The 23,638-nt window shown below is 37.2% G+C and overlaps 3 protein-coding genes across 8 annotated transcripts in view; all 3 read left to right on the forward strand.

Annotated features, from left to right (window-relative positions):
- Positions 1-14,383, forward strand: part of rph3aa (rabphilin 3A homolog (mouse), a) — a 32,664-nt gene extending 18,281 nt beyond the window's left edge. The window contains exons 4-16 of one of the 4 annotated variants that reach the window (XM_058411236.1): positions 387-473; positions 4,054-4,228; positions 4,538-4,702; positions 4,827-4,940; positions 5,101-5,180; positions 6,783-6,857; positions 7,490-7,599; positions 8,617-8,743; positions 8,846-8,902; positions 10,147-10,298; positions 10,600-10,681; positions 10,896-10,992; positions 12,660-14,383. In XM_058411236.1, the coding sequence (XP_058267219.1) occupies positions 387-473; positions 4,054-4,228; positions 4,538-4,702; positions 4,827-4,940; positions 5,101-5,180; positions 6,783-6,857; positions 7,490-7,599; positions 8,617-8,743; positions 8,846-8,902; positions 10,147-10,298; positions 10,600-10,681; positions 10,896-10,992; positions 12,660-12,793 (1,455 nt within the window). In that variant the 3' untranslated portion in view covers positions 12,794-14,383. Of the gene's footprint in view, positions 1-386; positions 474-4,053; positions 4,229-4,534; positions 4,703-4,826; positions 4,941-5,100; positions 5,181-6,782; positions 6,858-7,489; positions 7,600-8,616; positions 8,744-8,845; positions 8,903-10,146; positions 10,299-10,599; positions 10,682-10,895; positions 10,993-12,659 lie in introns of all 4 variants that reach the window. The other 3 variants (XM_058411235.1, XM_058411234.1, XM_058411238.1) reach the window with 3 other exon arrangements.
- A 2,005-nt stretch (positions 14,384-16,388) lies between these two features.
- pla2g3 (phospholipase A2 group III) lies at positions 16,389-20,791 on the forward strand. Its single transcript, XM_058411497.1, has 7 exons — positions 16,389-17,089; positions 17,184-17,316; positions 17,494-17,628; positions 17,842-18,941; positions 19,023-19,152; positions 19,244-19,357; positions 20,519-20,791. Exons 1-7 carry the CDS (start codon positions 16,525-16,527, stop codon positions 20,751-20,753), a joined length of 2,412 nt encoding a protein of 803 aa, XP_058267480.1. The 5' UTR covers positions 16,389-16,524; the 3' UTR covers positions 20,754-20,791.
- Positions 20,792-21,042: 251 nt separating this feature from the next.
- Positions 21,043-23,638, forward strand: part of ttc28 (tetratricopeptide repeat domain 28) — a 199,615-nt gene continuing 197,019 nt past the window's right edge. Inside the window, exon 1 of one of the 3 annotated variants that reach the window (XM_058411492.1) lies at positions 21,043-21,427. In XM_058411492.1, coding sequence (XP_058267475.1) covers positions 21,398-21,427 — 30 coding nt within the window. In that variant the 5' untranslated portion in view covers positions 21,043-21,397. Of the gene's footprint in view, positions 21,428-21,500; positions 21,635-23,638 lie in introns of those variants that run through there. The other 2 variants (XM_058411493.1, XM_058411494.1) reach the window with 2 other exon arrangements.

A 23,638-nucleotide genomic window follows, 5' to 3' on the forward strand; every position in this document is an offset into this window, starting at 1 on the left:
CCAAGCTCTGAAATTATTGCTCTGTGGTACAAGTTCTATTATACTAGCTGAGTAGTTTATTACACACTGCCACATCTAATAATGAAAAGTATTTACTATACATCTGTTAAATACTGGGTACTTGCTGTACTGTAAAATATTGTGTTACTTAAAGCTTCATTTATATAACACAGGTGCAGCTGCTGCACACATCCTGTTAAAAGTCTGTGATATCAGTGCTAAAGCCCATCAGAGATCTCACATGATGTGGAAATGTACTGAAAGCTGATGCTATGTGGCCCCATGAGTGTGTTTGCACCTGAACAGTCTCCTGAGGCCAATATGTGTGTGTGTGTGTGTCTCTCTCTGTGTGTGTGTGTGTGTGTGTGTTTTCTCACCCACCACAGCACATATGCTCCAAGTGTGGCATTTACAGCAGTAACAGTCGCTCCTGCCCTGTATGGCTGTGCAAGATATGCAGTGAACACAAAGAGGTCAGAAATCATTCCTCATAATAAGAATTATAATCATCAAAGCAGAATGTGTATTAGTGTCCTTGATTTTATAACGTATTGCAGAAATCTTAACAATTTCTTTGACCTACATTGGGCTTTCATAACATATTCAAGTGTTGCATAAATAAATAAATAAATATATATATATTAAATATATTATATATTAAGCTATTAAATAAAACTGTTATTTCTGTAAGGCTTTTAACAGTAGAACACTGTCACAAAGGAACTTTAGAGCAAATTGAATGTAGATCTAGATTCCTAATGAGCAAGCGAGAGGTGAGGGTGGCAAGGTAAAAGAAAAACTCTGAGACAACATGAATAAGAAAACTTGAGAGGAAACAGAAACAAAAGGGAAGCCATCCTTGACACCGGAGAGTGGGATTTTTAAATCATTATTTCTTCTTCTAACTGTAGAAACGGGCAGACAGTCATAAGTGTGTGTGTGCACAGGACAGGATTTATGATTCCAGCAGCAGGTCTGCAGTGTCTAAGTGAGATTATTCACTGAAGAAAGGGTGAGACTTGAACACCAAGCGGTTTGGGAAGAGTATGTTTTTATGATATCCATGTAGGATCATCTACAACAGCAGAACGTGAGTCAGGAGAGCAGCAGCTTCAAGCTTGAAGGTAGAGCATGAAAGCAATAATGGAAGATTTGTGTGAGTTTTTTTTTTTTTTAATGAAATATATTATTTTGTCTTGAAAGGAAGAAGAAATGTAAGTTATGATTATGTGTATGATCTTTGAAGTTATTATTTTGGAAGTTGTTAGTATGGTTTAGGAGTTATATTTTGCTGTGTCTTCATATTATAGGAACATTAATTAATTAATGCAACTGTAAAGGGGCTTTGATATGGGGCTAAATATGTTGATTAAATCCATATACCAGTCAATTATAACCTGGAACTAAAATGTTAGAACACTTATAACATTTATAACACTATTATACCTTCAGCAGTTTTCTGCAGGCTTCTTCTATGTCATCTCTTCTTTCTTTCATGTGTCACATAAACCCTCAAATATTACCTCAAGAGTTTTGATGCAGCAACTGTTTAGTGTAACCCGCAGTGAACAGGTTTATGGATGCATCAGAAAGATCCCATGCAGTAGGAATGTAATAGCTGTATTTAAACCCAAGATGGGTTTGGTCTAAACTAGTAGGTTATTATATTATTATTAATACTATATATATTTAAAATAAAATATTATTATTAGTACTAAATATATAAAATAAGCCACAACACCCCACTAGGATAAACAGGGCAAAAACAAAAGTTAGCACCGGCTTCATCCACAGATATGTCGCTGAACTGATCTTATTTTTTTGTACCTGCCTGTGATTTTATCAATCAAATTTTGTTGGTTATGTTTCCCAAAATACAAACAAACTAATTGCCTATTAGAATTTAAACCACTGTGACCCCAACCACGCAGTTATTTAGCACGAATATATATGGACATTGTACACGTTTAGTCATGTGAGCTTCATAAGTCATCTCTCACTCGCATCCAGTCCTGATGCACATCTCCAGACACACCCACATGCCATGCAAACAATTCTGGAAAGATAAAAAAAAAAAGGTGTACATTCTATTGACATCTGTAAGGAGACTATAGATCATATCTGTTTCCAACACATTATCTGTTCTTTGAGAAAATTTTTCATGTACGGTTCGTATTAATCCCTATGTAGGTACCCTTCAATTAGCGTGGTGTGTTATTTGTTTAACACACCAAAACAGAGAGCGCTGCATATGGTTGTCTTTTCCAGCTTGACAGGTTCAACACCTCTGACTTTAGGATGGTCTTCTACCATAATGAGATGATTCATGCCTTATGATGAGTCACTGCTGTCACCAAGCAGCATGCAGACCGCATCCCATAATACAAGCTGATCACGCAGACACAATTTTTTTGTGTGTCCCTAATCTGGTGTAACCTCATTTGCAAATAATACAAAAACCCTGGATTCTTCAGTAATTCAAACTAATGGTCAAACTTACGCTTTCCTCTGTGTTTTATTTTATTTATTTATTTATTTATTTATTTAAAAATCTTATGCAAATTGGATTTTGAGCTATGATAGAAATGGTTCCCTACTCACTGTGTCCTAAAATGGAAATCCAGGGAGCCATACAATAATTTTTGCACTATTTTAACAAAATAGTCTCATTCGATCAGGTAAACCCACATAAAGCTTAATACTAATTCATTATTAGAATCTAAACCAGTGATGATACAGACTGTCAGTGATGCAGAATTATTTAAGGAAGCCTAAATCTTTGTGGAGCTTATTAAAAGGCTCCCTTTCAGATCCTTGGACGGTAAAACTGAGGGTAAAAAGTCTCAGGATTGTCAGGATTAATTTTAAAATATAAATCTGAGATTCGTCTCACGATTAAAGTGATAACGTTTCTGGCCTTTTCTATTTATATTTCATTTAGATTGTTCCATTAAAATTAATTTAACATTTCTCAGTAAAAAAAGAAAGAAAAAGTTTTGCTTAAACCTGTTTGTGTTAGAGTTATGAATGAGGTTATTTACAAAAAAGATAAATTTAACGGGCAGTGTATGTGACTATAGAGCTCATTCTTTATATAAAAAAGATACATTCTGTTCCTTTCAGAGACACTGATAAAGTACGTTTGAGGAGAGCACTGGCATGATAGCTTTCTGTCTTTCTCACTAAAGGAATGCATGGATCAAGCAAACAATGCAGTGCATTATGGGGCTGCTATAAGGTACATATTTACACTACCCAGAGTGGTGCATTGTGAGTTTGAAAGGCTGTTGCTTTTGATATTCTCCACCCTGGTCTTGGCAGCAGTATTTGTGAGTCTCTTTTGACTACAGGCCTTTTCACTCCAGGCTATTCTACTCCGGGCGTATGACACATGTGTCCAGACGTATTATTAAAGGTTAGGCCTTTAACAACCCTGATCTAGGCCACCTGGGTAGTCAGATCCACCGGTAGCCTGTTCCACTCTTCTCTCAGCAGGGATGTGCTCAATCTTAGTAACATTTCATAAGTATGTTTTATTTGGAACTTAATACTGTGTGGTTAGTCACTGAGGGTCATATTGTGTGCAGTCTTATATTCACATATAAGTACAGACTCGCTCACACAATATCTACTCAAGTGAGGGCAGTCTTGGTCTGACAGCTTGATGTCTCCACATTTATATAATTCTAAACATATTTATGTGATTTTAAACCCTGTAAAATATTATCTGAGGCTAAAATTAAATACAAACATGTGGCACTATTCATTAATTATTAGTATAAAAAAAATTTCTCCCACACAGGGGACTTGGGTTACTTGAATGTTGAGTTACTGGTATTATTAATTTCATATCCTTTTCAGAGAAATTCAGCTGCATATAGATATTTTTGTATAAAATTTAACTCTGAGTGATATAAAAGATTATACATTTTCTCTCTTCTCCAGAGATTACTCCATTTCACTCACTACACTCAAATGTTTCCTGTAAACACCCAAAAGTTAGTTTATGGACTCACAGGCTAATCATATGTATACATTTGACTCTTTTTCAAGATGTTGAAGCAGTCTGGTGCCTGGTTCTTCAAGGGGTTGCCACAACAAGTCTTGCCTGCACCTTTACCCATTTCAAAGCCAAAACAGTTCAGCACTGATGACACATCTGCACCGTCTGAGCCACCTTCCCAAAAGAGCACAACTGCTCATTCACATGTCAACACACAGAATGGAGGTTAGCCTCTTAAACTCTTATTCATTTAGTTTTCTTCAGGTACTTCGAGTTTAAGAACTTCTCATGTTAGTAGTGGCTAATATTTAATAAGGAATTTTGAATAGATTACATGGTTGTCTGAATGTATGTTCTGCATAGAAACAAAGTACATTTATTCTATTATTATGTTTTCCCCCAACTTATTGTCATAAAGGCACAGATTCTGCGTCAGTATCTGTAAATTGCATGAGATTAAATATTGAGTCTGAAATATATAAAGGCATATAAGTAAAAATTTATATCTCTTTCCTGATTGCTCCAACTCAGTAGAAACAAAGCTTCCTGAGCAAGAAGTGCTGCCTGTCAGTGCTCAGATCAGTCAAACTCAATCGGGTGCAGAGAGACAGCCTAATCTGACAACATGGAAAAAAGAAGAATCTGTCAAGAGCACCAGTCCTTTCCAGCCATCTTATTCGAGCTCAATAATGCAGAAAGGTAAAAAAAAAAAAAGGAACAGCTGAGAGGTAACATTCATATTCTGAGAGGAACTTTGATTCCTTTAATTCAGAGCCATGGGTAAAATGGAATTTTCTATTTTCTGCAACTATCCTTGAGAAAGGAGTCCATCAGATGGAGAGTAGGATAACACCTACTATGCAGCCTCCAGTTGCAAACAGCACCCACACTCCTGCCACTACCGAGGAGGTAGAGGACTACGACTCTGATGATGCCAGTAAGACTGTAACACACACTGCTCATGATTAAACTCTTTACCATGCAGCTCTATAGTCATTCTCCTCCATCTTAGTTGCACGCCGGTAGCTTTAGTTTGTAGTTTGTAATTTGTTTTCAGGTTCAATTTCCTCTTGCTGCTATTTTTTGCCCTCTCTCAGCCACACTGGGGATGTTGGAGTTTAGTCTGCTCTATGAAGAGGAAAACAACACTTTGCACTGCAATATCATCAGAGCCAAGGTATCATATTTCTATCTGCGAGCAGGCCAAAATTGCATTAAGTAAGAAGCTTTTCTAAAGTCCATTTCCGTACGAGACACATACACATATATACACATATACTCACTGAGCACATTATTAGGAACGCTATACTTTTACTGGGTCCGGCCTCCATTTGGCCTCAAAACAGCCTTAGTTCTTTGTGGCATGGATTCTACAAGATGTGGGGAAAATTCCTTTGAAATTCTGGCCCATGTTGATGCAGATCCCAGCAGATTTTTGTACTTTCATGCTGTGAATCCTGTCATACCGCATGCCAAAGGTGTACTGGATTCAGATCTGACGACTGGGAAGACCACTGTAGAACAATGAACTCATTTTTGTATTTATGAAACCAGACTGAGACGACTTTTGCTTTCTGGATTTGGTGCATTATCATACTGGAAGTAGCCATTAGAGGATGAGTAAATTGTGGCCATGAAGGGATGCACGTAGTTAGCAACAATATGCAGATAATCTTTGGCATTCAAGCGATGACCAGCCTGGACTGTTGACACAAGACAGGTTGGGACCATGGGTTCATGCTGTTGGTGCCAACTTCTGACCTTACCATCTGTTTGCCTCAGCAGAAATTGAGAATCTGTAGACCATGCTACGTTTTCCAGTCTTCATCTGTCCAGTTTTGATAACTCTGTGCTCTTGGTAGTCCCATCTTTCTGTTCTTGGCTAAAAGAAGTGGAACCTGACATGGTCTTCTGCTGTTGTAGCCCATCTGCCTCCAGGGTCGACGTGTTGTGCATTCTGAGTTGTTTTTGTGCTCAGTACTGAGTTACTGTAGCCTTTTTGTCATCTCTGACCATTCTGGAAATTCTCCACTGACCTCTCTCAACACGTGTTTCTGTCCTTTAATGTTTTATGACTAAACTCTAGAGAGTAGGAGAACATTTTTTGTTTATTATTAAGTGGGACATCTCTGGGGTGTTGATATTGGAGCAGGCAGTTACAGAAATTCTCAAACCAATAATCTTGCCATAGTTAAAATCACTGAGATTGCATTTTCCCTTCTTCTGATGAGCAATGAACATTACAGACACACACACACACACACACACACACACATATATATATATATATATATATATATATATATATATATATATATATATATATATATATATATATATATATATATATATATATATACATATATATAAAATAAAGCATGTAAAGATTCTGCACTTTTTCCAGGTTCCAATTTAAATGTCAGCAGGCGTGCTATTGACCATGTTAACTACTTTGCACCAAAGGTCAATTTTTCCTCGTGCCAAATTTCTTTTACTCAAGCATGTGTTCAGATGACACTCTAATTGCTTGATCTAAAATGGATCATAAGGTTTTACACAAACTTGTGGAGTCTGTGCCAGCTCGAGTCACACTGTCAAATAAGGGGATGAACCCAATACTGAGGAACTCTGAAATTCATTTAAATATTTCAAAGATTCATTCATGTTGTTGGAATGTAAAGTAGAGACTATTTTATTACAGTATAATAGTGCTCTCAAACTTAGAACACACACACACACACTGTTTCTGAAATTGTTTATCATTGTCTCTTTGGTTAAGGGCCTCAAGCCGATGGACTCCAATGGCCTTGCTGATCCATATGTCAAACTGCATTTCCTTCCAGGTGCTAGCAAGGTAAACATTTAGACTAATCTGTCAGTGCTGCACCAGTAAGTGCCACGAGGAAATACTTTTAAGTCATAAATAGAAGGATTTTTTTTCCTATTTGTATCAAATGTTGCTAAATCTGTACAGAAAAAAAATCAAGTTGGTGTGTACTTTGTTGGTGTGACGGATTTTAAGTTGAGAAACTTCTAGTTATTGTACTAATGAGACCTATATGTTTATTTAGACTCAATTCTTGTGTGTGTAGTTAACTATTTTTCATGTTATTTGTGAAAATGGTCCAAGAAGGGATTTTATTTTGTAAAAATGGTGTCAGAATGCTGAAGGCTTTTATGTGGTTTAAATAATGTATGATTATTTTGGCACATCCCTGTGTTTTTTATTTACAATGGTTGCATCCAGAAAGTTCTCTAGTTTTCTATGCATTGTGCATCTCGTGACACTTGCACTGTTATGTAGGGCATATTCTGAACTACATATTCATGAAGCTGAATTTAAAAAAAAAAAAAAGATTTAGAAGAATTATAAATATCCTGACAATTATGTTGACTTGTTTGTATAAATGTAAACAGTACAAGTGTTTATTTTCTTCTTCTTCTTCTTCTTCTTCTTCTTCTTCTTCTTCTTCTTCTTCTTTTTAGTCTAACAAGCTACGCACAAAAACTCTGCACAACACCTTAAATCCAGCTTGGAATGAGACACTTGTCTACCATGGCATCACCAATGAGGACATGCAGAGAAAAACCCTCAGGTAATGTGATAATTGTGTTATATTTAGGGCTTTGTTCTATACCAAATGTAAAAGTCAAGGTTACTTGTCAAAGAAAGAGAGCAGTATAATATAATCATTAATGTTGCTTAATCAAATAGCAAAGGCCATGAGCAGATATAATAAGCAAATCATAAAAAAAAGGAGAGCATTACTTGTTTAATCCAAAAATATGTCAAGGACTTGAAATGGTTTGTTCTCATTATCCTCCAAATAGGTCAGACTTTAAGGAAGTGCTACATTATGTACAGCTTTACACCACTGAGTTAAGCTGGGCGGCTTGTGTATTATTCGCTAATGCAAATACAATTAAACATGATCGTGAGACTAGAAAGTAATATTGTCTATGAATGCACAGAGAATTTAAATGAGAAGACATAAGAATATAATACAGATGATGTAGGAATATGAGATATGAACCATTGATATCTTAGTAAGCCTTTTTTCTTAGAATTTCATGCATAAATCAGATCTTGAAGAATCATATTTATCAGCCATTAGTGAATAGATGACAACTGATCAGATTTGAGGTTGAGGTGCTCCAGGAGGTTGTCACTTGTTGCCTGTGATAATCATTTCCCCAAAACTTCACTTGCCAGTGGTGTTCCAAGGCTCAAAACAGCCCAACTTTTAGGTTTTTCTTCTGCAGAATGTAATCTGTGCATGTAAGGCAAGAGTTAACATCATTCTCAATTTCGAAACGGGAATAGAGCTGACGTTTAGAGATATCAGATTCTTTAAAGAGAGCTGTAAATACTGTATCGACTGACATTCGTATACTCATTAGCCACGCTGTTTCGGTTACAAAAAAAAAAAATCAGCTTATTCGAGGGAGCAGTCTGATTGTGTATTCATTTCAGTTCAGTTCATTGCTTCCATTTAATTTTGCGAATACAAGGAATAATATCGATTTGTATTATTCTGAGATCTCATCAGTTAATTAAAGGCATGACGTTTGTGAGATTGCTAAGGGTCTGCACCTGCATTGTTCGTTGTCAGACTCTCTGTGAGCGATGAAGACAAGTTTGGACATAACGAGTTCATCGGAGAAACCCGCGTGGTGCTGAAAAAGCTCAAGCCAAGCCAGAAGAAGAACTTCAATGTGTGTTTGGAGAGAGTTATTCCGGTAAGCTGCATCACTGATACCGATATTATTATATTACAGATATTCTTGTGATATGTGCTCTTGGATTTCACTTGGATGTGCTTTTGGTCCTCCCACATGTAGGTGAAGCGAACAGCTGCTGGAGGTGCAGTACGTGGTATGGCATTGTATGAGGAGGAGGTAACTAAATCATACATAAAGGATATAAAAGGAAAGTAGAATAGCAATAGCAAAGCATGGGAATTATTTAAGCAATATCACACAAGCAAGAGTGCTTTTATACTGATTATCAGCTGATATTCAATAAAACCACATGATTGTGAGTATGATATTACTTTTTTTTGCTTATATAACAGTTCTATAAATAAGAAATGAATATTGAATAAATGACACATCAGATTCAATATAGCCAGATGTTTTGTTTAGATTTGTTCCAGCTAGTGGAAATCTCTCACAAGGGTTTTTACGTTCCCGTTAAAGGCGCTTTGGGTAAAATCGACGTCTTTCTTTTCAACTTCTTTCATATTTTAATTTAAAAATTATGTTCCTGAAAGGTTTTGTTTTGTTTTGTTTGTCAATGTTCGCTGATGATGTCACTAATATTACCTTGCTAACCATTTTGAACTAGTAAGTGGAATTTTACTTGGTGAACACAGATAAGCGCAGTGATCCATACAGCAAAACCAGTGTGGTTATATAATATAATATAAACTGCTCAATCAATCAGGACCAATTACTGACCCAGTGCTAAGTGATGAATAATAGACAGTATACAGCACATTCAGAAAGGCAAACCTTTTAGAAGAAGAAGCCTTTATCATTGCCCCACATTACATTACAGCACAGTGGAATTCTTTTCTTCACATATACCAGTTTTTTTTTTTTTGGAAGTTGGGGTCAGAGCGCAGCTTTATCCATGGTGCGGATTCTGATTTGAACCTTGAACCACCACTGCCCTAAAATCTGTTTTGTCCATAAATTAATGCACACTTTTTTTTTTTTTAAATACTTATTATTACTTGTGATAAGAAAGCAACATCCTGGAAACCTAGAGTAATATAGTATAATCTTTATTTTGTTATTTTATCTCTATTTTGTTCTATGAGTATGCTTTTGAACTCATTGAAGGTTAGTGATTTTAATTCAGAATTCTTTTTTTGTCATTTTTGGCGTATACTATAAAATATTAGAGGAGAATAAAACATCAGAACGGAACATCAGTTTATGTGACAGACTTTGGAGGAAACATCGACAGGATTTAGAGGAAACATGATGTGCAGGGAATATATACATTTTTCATTCTCAATTTTTCATAAATCTCTGCGAAAATCATTTATTATACCTTTACTATTGTAAATATGTGATGAATAGAATTTACAGCAGTCCTAACAAACAATGTCTGGTCTGCTGGATTGTGTCTGCAGGTAAACGAGGGTGATGATGCAGAGGAGAGAGGACGCATTCTGGTGTCTCTCACCTACAACAGCCAGCGGAGTCAGCTCATTGTGGGTATTATCCGCTGTGCTCATCTGGCTCCCATGGACGCCAACGGCTACTCTGACCCTTATGTTAAGATGTAGGTATTAAAAAAAGCTTTTACACTGTAAACAGCCTTTAAAACGTCAATATCAATCTCCTGTCCTAACAATTATACATTTACATACATAATGCAACTGGGCAAAATCCGCATTTCCAAAGGGATAAAGCCTTGCCGCCATCAGTCTTTATGCAAATGAGGTCATGCTAAATGACATTCATTGTTAAGCACGTTAGAGCTTATTTGATAGATTATTTTTTCTTAAAGCTAATTAGGCTCTAGTGTGACTCATAATTGAACTGCACATTGTCATGTTTATTGTCTTCATGCTGCTTTGTAGCTCGCTGAAACCTGACATGGGGAAGAAAGCGAAGAATAAAACACAGATCAAGAAGAAGACCCTCAACCCTGAATTTAATGAGGTTTGCTCTCGCCGTCTGTCTCACTAATATCCTTCTGTTTTATTAATAAGCACCACTGACATGACACCTTGAGAGAACATTTATGAGCTCTGTCAGTTTAAGACAAAGAAGGTGCTTTATTCTGTTCACGTCGCATGAAATGGGTTTTGCCACTGACACGTTTCACACACGGTTGACAGAGTTTCTTTCTTTCTTTTCTTTTTTTTTATTGCAGGAATTCAGCTATGAGATCAAACACAGTGAACTAGCAAAGAAGACTTTGGATATCTCCGTCTGGGATTACGACATGGGAAAATCCAATGATTTCATAGGTATAGTGACATTAATAATAATAATAATAATAATAATAATAATAATAATATAGTTACATGTATAGTATACAGTTCCTTATTATTTTAATGTTGTACACTCAAACTGCTGGACATTGTCATGAATTGGAATATACATGCAATATTCCACAAGCCAAAGTCATGATAATGAAGGCCATGACCTCGATGAATATGGAAAGAAATTCATGTCACATTAAAAATGCAATCATTAGATTAGAAAAATGTGACTGGCAACGTGCACCCTTCACATTACTTGTGGAGAATATGGTAAAATGGAAAACAGTGGGTTTTTTTTTTTACATCATTTGTTCTATTTTTTCCTTCTTTACTGAATGTGTGGATTTGCTTTAAAAAAAAAAATGAAATACTGAATTTGTGTCAGAACAGATTTATTCTGGACATCTTGAAATGCCACGTTGTCAAGCTCTCTCAGATTTCAGGTTTAAAAAAACATGCCAGAGCTATACTGGAATAATGTAATATAATATAATCATTATGTATTTTAAGCAGGTTTGCAGACAGAATAAGGAAATCCCTTTTTTTGGTAATGTCTAATTAAACTATCTACCTGTTTCCCAGTTCCCTTACCATTACAAAATATTTGAACATTTTTATATTCAGCTTTTTATTTTCAGTGGCACATCATCAGACCCAACAAAATTTTTCACCACTTCCCAAATTTGATTGGACAGGTATTAGATTTTATACAACATCATATAGAGACTAGTTATATAGGGAAGGACTAGTTCAGTGTTTAAGACATTGGACTACTGCTTGAAAGGTTATGAGTTCAAGTCCCAACACTGCCCAGCTGCTACTTCTGGTCCCCCTGAGCAATCCCTCAACTGCTCAGTTGTATAAAGGAGTGTCTCCCAAATGCCATAACTGTAATTGTAAATATATAATGGCAGCTCTGATGATAGTTCTAGCTGGTTCTAACACATTATGGTTGGTTCTATAACAATTTATTCAGGGTGGATACACCACACAAATTGATTAAAATGTACTTGAGATGGTAAAGTTTTCTTTGGGAAAGTTTTTGGAAGCTTTTTGTTAGAGTTAGAGGTAAAACTATAACATTGATAAATTATAACAAAATATAACATAACAAAATTATAACATTGGAAAGTTCAACTTCTGGGCTGAATTTTTCATTATCTTTAATAGACAGAAAAAAAGAGGCTGTGATGAAGCTAATGTTTATCACTGTTACATGAGTGATAACATTACTTGTTTCACCGATGTAGCCATAAATTGTTAAAACGTATGCGAGCCTTTCATTATTAAAAATTGGAAATGCAGGCAAACTGCTTAAAACGGATTAAAATGGTTAAATGTTCCTTAGTTACTTCAACATCAGGCTTAGTGTTTTGTGATGCCGCGTTTAAAGTGAACCGCACAGTGAACTGCACAGTGAACTGCAAGTTGCATGAGAGATAAATGCATTTAATTCACTCGCATCCTTTGAATGCACATCCACACCTTTTTTTCAGTAAGAGGACAGGCGTCATGAAAATAACATCAGAATGATTTTCAATTCGACACATATTTCAGATGTCGATTGCTTTTCAATTTAACATGTATTTCTCTCCATATGACCCCAATGCAAGCAGATGAAATATATGAAATATATGTTGTATGAAACACAGGAGGATGCCAGCTTGGTATCACAGCCAAAGGAGAATGCCTGAAGCATTGGTACGAGTGCCTGAAGAACAAAGACAAGAAGATTGAACGCTGGCATGTGCTGTACAATCAAAACAACATTGAGGCTGATGACTGAAATGCGCTGCTCTCTATATCCAAATAGCTCTTACTTTGTGACTCTGTACGATCCTGTCTTCCACCATTCATTTTCATCCCTCCCTTAAAACTGCTCCTACTGTGCTAATTAGCCTGACTTCATGTACGATAGTGCACGTCGTGCTTCGTGCTCTTACAACGAGCTATTATGTAATTAGTGGTTTAGATCATCTTTAACCGTCTAACCGTATTGAATCTAATCCACTATTGCAGATGATGATGAGAAAAAAAACCGTGTCGCATTAGGTACTGAGAAAGTATACGTGACTTTAAATGTGATGTAATTACAGTATTTTCGAGTATGAGCATCTAACCCCTAAATCATTTTGACATTAATTATGACAGAATGACTGCACTAATAAAATGGATGACAAATTCTGCACACAGGAAGTTGTGTAACGCATCAAGCTGCATCTTGTATACAGGTTGTTGTATATTGATATTCCCATATATTTTTCAGATCCAAAGTTGTATTTTACACTGTAGAAAAACAATGAAGAAACTGAGTAATAACTGTTGACGTACCTGAGGGTGATACTCTCACTGTCCCCTTTATTAGGTACACCTCTACACCTGCAGATTCATGTAACAGCAGCCAAATACATACAGACATGCAGATACAGATCTAGATCTTCTGTTAAACATCAAACATCAGAATGATGGAAAAACTCTTCTCTGTGATGTTATCTGTGATATAGTTGTTGGCACCAGATGACTATTATTGAGTATTTCACTGCTGAGCTCCTGGGATTTTTACACGTGTCTCTAGAGTTGGCATGAAAAGCAAAAACGATTCAATTTGTCACTGTGAGCGGAGGCTGATACACCTTGAAGATAGAGATGAGTAGAAAATGATAAGAAAAGCTTGGTAAGCAGAAAAGCATCTCAAAAATGCAACCTTGAGGTGGATGAGCTACAACGGCAGAAGACCACATCCGGTTCCACTGTTGTCAAACAAGAACAAGAATCTGAGGCTATCATGGGCACAGACTCACCGAAACTCACCCAAAGGTTCATTGTTTTGTGCATGATATGCTTTTCTTCTAACCACGGGTGTAGAGTGATTATTTGAGTTACTATATTCCTCCAAACCAATCTGACCATTTTTCTCAAACATCTTTTGTCAACAAGGCATCTCCACTCTCACTCAATGTTTTTGTTTTTCATAGCCTTCTGTGAAAATGAAGAGATTGTTGCATCTCCCAGGAGAGCCAGACTCACAAAGAACCCATTTTTCTTCAATGTCAACACTGACTGAAGTTCTTGATCTCTTTCTGCATGGTTTTATGAATTGTGCTTCAGCCACATGCCTGAACATAAAGGTGTTTCTAATAAAGTGGACAGTAAGTGTATATCTATCCAGACTAAATGCTTGCTTATTCAAAAAATGTTATTTGTGCATGGACACTTTCTTAAATATGTTTGCCCTTGTTATATTGCGACAGATATGAAAAGATTATTTAAAATATTTGTTTAATATATTCAGTGGATTTTCAGTGTATACACTTGTATGATCCTAATGTAGCCAATAAAGTCATTACTAATAAACAGCCTCATAAGGACTGGTGATCTGTTGGAACCTGGCAGGGATAACACCTCTTGCAATTCCCTGGGTGCCAGTGATGTGTTTGCACTGCCGTGATTCTGTCCTCACCTTCAGACGTCTCAGGAGAACTGGCACAAAGGTCAAGTGACGAGTTTGACAGTCTGTGACATAATCTCATTTTCCATTGTGTAGGAAGACTTCTGTCACGCCCATTGTCAGTAGGATGATTTATTATTTTTATTTTTATTTTTTTTACTTGTATGTTCACACAATACAAAAATACAGTTCAAGCATACAAATGAATCCACGTGAGCACTTGAATTAACTAATACCTCATAATGTAATATGCAGTCATATATGACACCAATCCCATGTACAATAAAGAAAGCTAATATCTATATAATGCATATACAGTTTGATTGTCAGGTAAAAAATTCTGCCAGTGAGTCAAGTGAATGGATCTGACCTTAGTGAAAACAATGAACTCAGCATGTAAAACCACACAGTACTTTTTTTAAAAAAAACAGGGGGCATACTACCGTGATCTGGGGGTTATTGTCTGTAACCGAGCTCAGGATATTTGATTTGTTATAAAGCACTACAGGACCTTGACATGATCAACCTGAGTGGCATAAAGCACTGTTGACAAAGCAGGATGTGGTATTAGCACATTGTGTAGCTTGGCAGGGGGTTTCAGATATGAGGTTGTCCAGGCGCTGCACTTTATTAAAACAATGAATGGACCAGTTGGGGGGCAGGTTGCACTTTTAACATAATAGGTGCTAAAAGCAGAAAATTGAACAGTCAATTATGAGGAAAAGATTTGCTTATGTATGCACTGTCTGGATCCTACATGAAATAAATGTCATGGTTTTTATGAATCATAAAAAAGTATATATATATATATATATATATATATATATATATATATATATATTATCCAAAACAACAATTAAAGAACTCTTGACTTAAAGAATTAAATAGAGAAATGAAGTACAAAGGACCCATACTAACCTGCTTTCGTCACACAAGCATATACACCAAGAAAATATACCCCTTATGATATTCAGTATGATATACCCCTTAGACACTAAAGGGATATTAAATATCTAAGATATTTAATCTACCTGGATAGCACTCATATGGAGGCACTGTGTACTAAAGTTCTACATAATACCAATCTAATGATCTTTCATAGATGTAGATGTAGCTAGATTTAACCCTTTTTAAGCTCATGTGTCAGTCGTTCAGATTCGATTTGCTGAAGGGGTGTTTCCAGGATGCACGGCTAATCATTAACATGTCTTGAGTGGTGATAGGACAGAAAAGTTGGTGTGAAATCAGGTGAGGATTTGACCAGTCTGTGTAGCCAGACACGCAAGAAGAACCATGTGAACTTTGCATTGCTTTGTAAACTTTGCAGCCTTCCCTAAGAGTGCCAGGCTTCTATCATTATATCTTTATAGTCCATCTCCAGAAATGCATTACATCATAGATTCAAAATGTACTCACCGATTTTTAAAAATAAACATGTATAAAGTCAATATTATTGAAAACATGATGAAATTTTTAGTAAAATGTTTTAATTGTAAACTGTCATATACTGAAATAAGTTTGGCTTTAGTGAGTGCATTCTTAACAGCTGCAGCATATGTGCATTAATTTCCCCTGGAATTTGAATTCTGTCTTGTTGTCATGTTGTTAAAATCACGTCATCCTGGAAGATAACATGTTATTGTTGTTAATGATAAAAGATGAAAGTTTTGATGATAAGCTATTATAAAATGGAGGAATAAATGTTCGATGCCTTATGCCGTGTGTGTGTGTGTGTGTGTGTGTCCGTCCAACAAGGACAGGAACAAGCATGTGTATGCTACCAGAACTGAGGTCCAACATGTACAAAAAAATCCATGTTTATTGACACGCCCTCTGACGTTGATGTAAGGTCACTACATGAGGAAAGTTATGCTTTCTGACTAAGATATAAACCCCAAGGTCTCATAGCTAAAGTAGATGTTCATTTAGACACTCAATAGCTTACTGCAACTTTCTACATTTCAAGTAGTTTAAAATAACAGCATTTTCTTATAGAGAATTTTTATGTAGATTCTCATAGAAATACAGGCTTTGAAGATTTATTTTCTGGATTTAAATCTAAATCTAAAATGAATGGCTGCTGCCTTTCTCTGGTTATAGTGTCACTTGTTTCACTTTTACTTCATTTCTCTGCTGCTGGTCATTTTTGGACATCTGGAAGAAACAGCCATTTTTGCTTCTGGACTAACTCTATCTCCAATGGACAGACACATTATATGTTCCTTCACCAGACTACAGTGGGCAAAGAGAGATCTCTTGTCTTATTTGACAGTATCTGGAACAAGAATAACAGCCTGGTGGAGTGTATTACAAGCAACAAGCATGCTGTTATTAAAAGCTTTTCATCACAGTGCTGGAAAGCCAGAGACAGGCTTTTCTCAGACATTCCAGACGGACGCTTTAACATCAGCATGTTGATTGAACCTGATGGCCCCTGTGTAGATGTGGGACATTTGCCGGAACTGAAAGCGCCTGTGCGCAGGACCAGAGACGTTGAAAATATAGACCGCAGAACTATTTACCAGAACAATGGAGAAAGTTTCCAAAAGCTGAAGCGTTCAAAGCGGGCATGGATGATTCCAGGCACACTGTGGTGTGGCTCTGGGAACAAAGCATCTGATTTTTCAGATTTAGGTTAGACAAATGCATTGATTATGATATTGTGTCAACTTTGTTTGATGGTTATTGACAGTTTTCCTGTTGTTACACCTATCCTCTTGTATTCTAGGTTTATTTGAGGAGACTGATAAGTGCTGTAGGGAGCATGACCACTGTGAACAGACCATTGCGTCCTTTGAGTTTGGTTTTGGCATTTTCAACAGTAACTTCTTCACTTTATCACACTGTGACTGTGATAGCAAGTAAGTCTTATTATATTACAGCTTCATTGTATGACATGCCAGGATAGCTACTTATTACATATCTTTTGGAAAATGTGACAAAAACTCAATTTGTGGGCCACTACTAAAATGTTTTAATGTACTGTATCCCACTGAGATGTTATCTTAATGCAATCTGTCACTGCGATTTTGTTTTAGATTTCGCCGCTGCCTTCATAAAGCCAGTGAAAGAATGTCTGACATGGTAGGCTATGGCTACTTCAATGTCCTCAAGATGCGGTGCTTTGAATTTTCACAGAGAATGGAGTGTGCAGAGAGGACATGGTGGGGCATGTAAGCTATCTCCCTGTGATATCATGTATCTACACAGTTTCAGCTGCTCTTCATTGGCATATAATAGATGTAAATGTGTAAGGCATGTAAAATTAGTGTATGTGATTAATAATTGCAAAGTGAACAAAATCCACTTACCTTTTAGTATTACTCTACAAAACACTACATTATATTACAAAAACTAATCCTCAGTTTCCTAATCTTTTGTAACAGGTGTAAACACAGTCACATGACTACCTATGCTCTATTGAGAGACGCAACTGAGTACAATTCCACATTCTCAGTAGTGGAAGATGATAAACTGGATCTAAGCATCCATCACACAGTGTTGTTTGGCGATCTAACAGCTACTAATGACTTGGTAATGTCATCTGACATTGTCACTGAAGATGCCAATGAAAAGCATTCATCAGTGACAGTACCACAATGGCTATCTGTTACAGTTAATAGATCTCAGCAGCGTAAACTTCATGGGAAAACAGTAAATACACATACAACAGACTCATCCAAAACAGACAAAACATACTCAGAGGTGACACAAACAGACTCACCAATAACACAAACAACAGATGCCCCAAATCCAGGAACAATATACTCACCAAAAATAGGAACAACAGACTCAACAAGCTCAGAAACAACCGGCTCACCAAAGACAGAAGCAACAGACTCAACAAGCCCAGAAACAACCGGCTCACCAAAGACACAAACAACAGACTCACCAAAAACAGAAGCAACAGACTCAACAAGCCCAGAAACAACCGGCTCACCAAAGACACAAACAACAGACTCAACAAGCCCAGAAACAACTGGCTCACCAAAGACACAAACAACAGACTCACCAAAAACAGAAGCAACAGACTCAACAAGCCCAGAAACAACCGGCTCACCAAAGACACAAACAACAGACTCAACAAGCCCAGAAACAACCGGCTCACCAAAGACACAAACAACAGACTCACCAAAAACAGAAGCAACCGGCTCACCAAAGACACAAACAACAGACTCGCCAAAAACAGAAACAACAGACTCAACAAGCCCAGAAACAACCGGCTCACCAAAGACACAAACAACAGACTCACCAAAAACAGAAGCAACAGACTCAACAAGCTCAGAAACAACCAGCTCACCAAAGACACAAACAACAGACTCGCCAAAAACAGAAGCAACCGGCTCACCAAAGACACAAACAACAGATTTACTAAAGACCCAAACAAGAGACTTACCAAAAACAAAAACAACAGCCTCATCGAAACCACAAACAACAGTTTCACCAAAGATGCACCACTATCCTGATATGCACACAAATCAAAAAGGTACAAGAAGTGTCTTTTAAATACGTCTTCTCCTGTGTTTTTGGCATAATATGAGTTGACTCACAACTTTCTGTTTTATAGGTAAACTGGACATCTGTGAGAGTTATAAAGACCTGGACTCCTGTCGTTATCAGATACCTGCACTGCGGGAGAAATTTGGTCTGCGCAATACTGAACACACCACCATGTACCACTGCAACTGTACAGCCAGGTACACTACATATACACATATACTGCACTCCCCGGAACTGAAAAGGTGCTGACATAGACAGAAAAACTGAAGCTTGCTGTTTGTGCAATAGACTTGCCAGAGAGCTGGCTGAAGAGGATGAAGCTGACATGGTCCATTTCTGGCTGCTGGACTTTGTGTCTCAGTCGTGCTTCTTATTGCCTCAGAACTGCACTGGGACTGAAAGGTTAGTTCACTAAATTAAACTAAGCATTTAAATAATTTTTTAATGTAAAATAAAAAGGTTTATTTTTTATTATTATTTGATGATCATGATGATCATTTTTAATGTAAAATGATTCAACAGCAATGGAAGAAACCGTGCCACGTTTTTCTTCATCAGTGCACTATTATGCATTCAAGGCTGAGAGTATAGTTGAATATCCAGTTTATTCATGAAATCTCACATTGCAGCACTAGTGTACATTGGTAGGCAAAGGATAATTCAATATAAAGCAATATTCTGTTTGAAGCACAGACCTAGTGAAAAGAGAATGTTTCTTTTTATACTACAGCGCTGTAGAAGTTTGAATCTAAATAGCCTAAAGGTGTTGATTAATTTCTGTCAGTAGTGCTGGCTGTAATATGTTGTTGTTTCTATAGTAACAGGGAAATTTATAGCCTTATAATCCAAAGACTAGATTTAAAAAATGTGTTTTTAAACAACAAAACAAATAATTGTTGGTATGGTAACACATTCTCTAAGGAGACATTTATTTATCATTGATCTATCTATCAAAGAGTCTTTGGTGTCAGTATTTTGTAAGTTCAAGACTTTCTGAAGTGAGGGAATCACTGTTTATAGCTGCTATAACATGAGCGATAACAGGAAATTAGAAAATGTCTTGGAGATGTTCCACAACATTAAATGTAACTACATACTGTTAAAAGCATGATTTGTCGTTTATTAATGAAATGGAATTTGTAAACCCTACAAGATTGCCGTAAAATTCTTCAGGGCAGAAAATACTTCAGGAAAAACTTTGGGATGTAAAAGTCACACCATCCCAGTGTTGATTATTTTTCCGTTTAACAACACATTGTCATGTTTAATTCCTTCCAAGTTATTTACATTTGGACACAAGGAGAAAAGATGCCAAATTGGATAGTTATGGTACAATTACTTGTACATGGAGTGATTCCCTCAGTTGTATGTCTTTTTTTTTTACATTTAGTTAGAGAGCCTAGAGGATCTAGGAACCTTAAAAATCCAGAAATGTTGACGTAGAGCAAGACACCTGAAATCCAAATCCCATTCCCTTAATCACCGTGCTTAATTACAAAGAACTAATAACCATGAAGAATGACCAGGGTGCCATTTTAAAACTCAGCCCTCTTTCTTTAACAGTTGCTCCGCCTCCTCTTCTCATGACGCGCCTGTCATCGAGCGCTGGAGCAAAGGCGCGGCCGTCTGGCGACATCTAGCGGCTCCGAGGCGCAAAGCCAAGCGATTCAACAACAAACGGTCCAAGAGGAAAGACTCTCGAATCCGAATGCACAAAAAGTGTCTGAGGATGCACTCCAAGCTCCATAGAACAAAAACGTTTAAGAGAAAAGAAATACAGCAGCTGTACAGTAAATGATGTTACGAGGCCGTCCGGCATGCATTCACTTGCTGTAACTGGACATCATGCAGTAATAATGTGAATTCAGTTAAATATGTATTATTGTAAATATTGTATATAAAACCACATTTATTTAGTGTCTGTGTCGTTTTTGAGTCTTGCACGATCCTGGGTCATGCACAGAGTGTGTGACGGTGACTACAGGACAAACCTTTTGCGTTTGTAATCAACAGGTCTAACGTGTTGTGATGGAGGAGCATGCACGCGCTGCAGTAGGTAACTCAACTCCCGCCTGATGTCACGAATAGTTAATTGAGCCCTCACCGCCGCCGAAACCATGCCATTCTGAACCGCCTCTACCAGGAGGGGAAAAATCCGCAAGAAAAGCGGATTTGACAACATGGCGCACTTTCCCAGGAATAACTTTTTTCACTCGGAGTTGCTGACGGTTTCTGCATAAACTCCGCGCGTGCACTGTTTTTTTCCCCCTCTCCCTTCCTTCCCTGCATTCGCTCGCGCCGCTCCGAAAGTTTGGGCTTTTTATTATTCTTCTTCACTCGGCTGGCTCTCAGCGGCCCTTTTTCCCTTCGGCTTGGAGAGAAACCTATCATGGGCTGAAAGTTTCACATTGCTGTTGTTAATGGAAATCTAAGCGGGACAGGATGGAGAAACAAGGAACGAGACGAGAGAAGGTAAAACGGTCAGAGTGTGAAATATGAGGCTCTTTAGTCGTGTCTTGTGACTTTAAGCCGCTACACCGCGTCTCCAGAGCTAACTCTTATCACCCTGACGGATGGCGACACTTTTTTTCTGTATTCCGTGCCAGCACTTTACCTCTGAAATATAGAAGACTTCAGGACAACAGCTTAACACCTAAACAAAAATAACTACTGTTTAGGGTAACTACGCCTGACTTCTTATTTTTATTTTGTTATATAGGTTTCTGGTTCAGGATTGGGTTTAGTTGTTAGCCTGGGAGCTTAATGTTACAACCGCTACAATGTTGGATAGCTGGAGTTATCTTATTGTAACAAAGTGATACAGAAGAACAGAGCGTTTTCATGTCAGGGCTCAAATGTTATGTTTATTTAATCCTAACTCCGTGTAGCTTTGATATGAATGAATATTAGTAAATGCCTCTGAAACAAACAAACAAACAAACAAAAATCCCTCATACTGACAGTGTGTGTGTGAGAGAGAGAGATATACTGGTAAGCACCATAGGTCCCCTCAAGGATAGTAATATATGTATAGGGGACAGTGGTTTGGTCCCCATGAGGAGAACCACACAAAAAAACTTAACTTTTATTATAAACTTTAAAGTTTTTACTGTAGTTGTAAGAATAGCAGTAAGTAGTGGCAGGAAGAATTATCTCAAGACATCCAAGCGTGTGTGTGTGTGTTTGGGTTCGACTGGCATAATCAAAAATTTCATTCCTGGCTAGTTTCCATTTACATATTCTACTAAAAACCTCCTAGCAAAGTCCTAAAAGTCTAAAAGTCCTAGCAAACTGCCTTGCTGAGTTTATTTTAATGTACAGGCTGCCATTTGTAGCCCCGCCCCCTTGTTTCATGAACAAATCCCAGGTCCACCAAACGGCCTATGCTGGGCCCCTGAGAAAGGCCCTTAATGCTGTCATGTAAGTCGCTCTGGATAAGGGTGTCTACCAAGTGCCGTAAATGTAGACAAAAACCTTTAGTGGCAAACCATGCTTTGGTGTGTGTTCAGTTAATATTAACCAGTAATCTGTACAATATTTAAGGAGTAAAACATGACTGGGGAAAATGATAAGAAAAGAATAAATGATGAGGCGGTGGGATGGAGCCCATTGTGAAGCAGTGTTTTTGTTACCACCCCAAAATTGATTATTCACCTATAACAGCATGTCATGAAATGTGTCATAACTCTTATATTTTTATGATTGAAAGTCTGTATACTGTAGAGTTACATGTCCACCAGCTTGTTTCTGAGAAACAGCAAAAGGCAACATCATTCATTGTGGCAGCAAACTTGAACACCTTTACCTGAGAACGTTAACAAGTGCTGGCACTGGAGACTCCTTCTGTAAATGTTGAACAAACCTTGCAGGAAACTTCAACAAATCAATGGTTATATGTTTTTCTTTGTTTGGTATTAGAGATTATGTGGAGTGTCTACACAAGCCCCTGTAACTTAGCTGTTATTACAGAAAGGAGAAATTAAATTAGTGAGTGCATGATATAAAACTGTGATTTGCCTAGCATGACTGTTAACACATGATATTATTGGTCACTTATGTTGGTCATCTAAGTCTATGATACAAGAACCTAGTAGTGTTTTTATTTCAGCTGGGATGTCGGGGTGTGATTGTGAGCAAACATATGACGATGCATGTTTATGCTAAAGTATCTTGAATATGAAGAACGAAGAATGCCAGTGGAGTGTACTGCAGGTTTTTTTCCTTTAAAACAGTAACCTTTGCCGAAACAGTGAAGAAAATAGGAAAGGACATTAATATGCCACAGAAAAATTACCCCTAACACTCTTCCAGAACTTTAGCTCTCTTGCACTTTTTGCTGTTGCAGTTCTCCTTCCATGTGCTTCAGCACTATACCTCTGCAACGATAAATAAAAGAAATCTTCATCTGACAAGTCATGCCTGTGCAGAAGCAATCCAGGCTTTCCATTAAAGTGTAATTAGCAAAGAAGTTTGATTACAGTTTTTCCAGTAGTGGTTAAAAACTGCACCACCAACACACACTCACAACCTAAAGGTCTAAAGCGACAGAAGTATTCAAATCTTGAGACCACTGTACCACTGCTGGAAAAGAAATAAGTAGGCACGTCTAGATCCAATGTGTCAAACTTTCAGGGTGTGATTATGATTCCAATGTCCTTTTAAGTGCAATGAGTGGACTTAATG

This window comes from Hemibagrus wyckioides, linkage group LG16, assembly GCF_019097595.1.
Source record: "Hemibagrus wyckioides isolate EC202008001 linkage group LG16, SWU_Hwy_1.0, whole genome shotgun sequence".
Classification (NCBI taxonomy): Eukaryota; Metazoa; Chordata; class Actinopteri; order Siluriformes; family Bagridae; genus Hemibagrus; species Hemibagrus wyckioides.

Excerpts from the sequence above, each read along its gene's own strand:
- pla2g3 (XM_058411497.1), top strand. The coding sequence starts at position 16,525 with ATGAATGGCTGCTGCCTTTCTCTGGTTATAGTGTCACTTGTTTCACTT. Across the intron at positions 17,090-17,183 it reads ATCTGATTTTTCAGATTTAG|GTTTATTTGAGGAGACTGAT; the intron begins GTTAGACAAATG and ends CTTGTATTCTAG. Across the intron at positions 18,942-19,022 it reads TATGCACACAAATCAAAAAG|GTAAACTGGACATCTGTGAG; the intron begins GTACAAGAAGTG and ends TCTGTTTTATAG.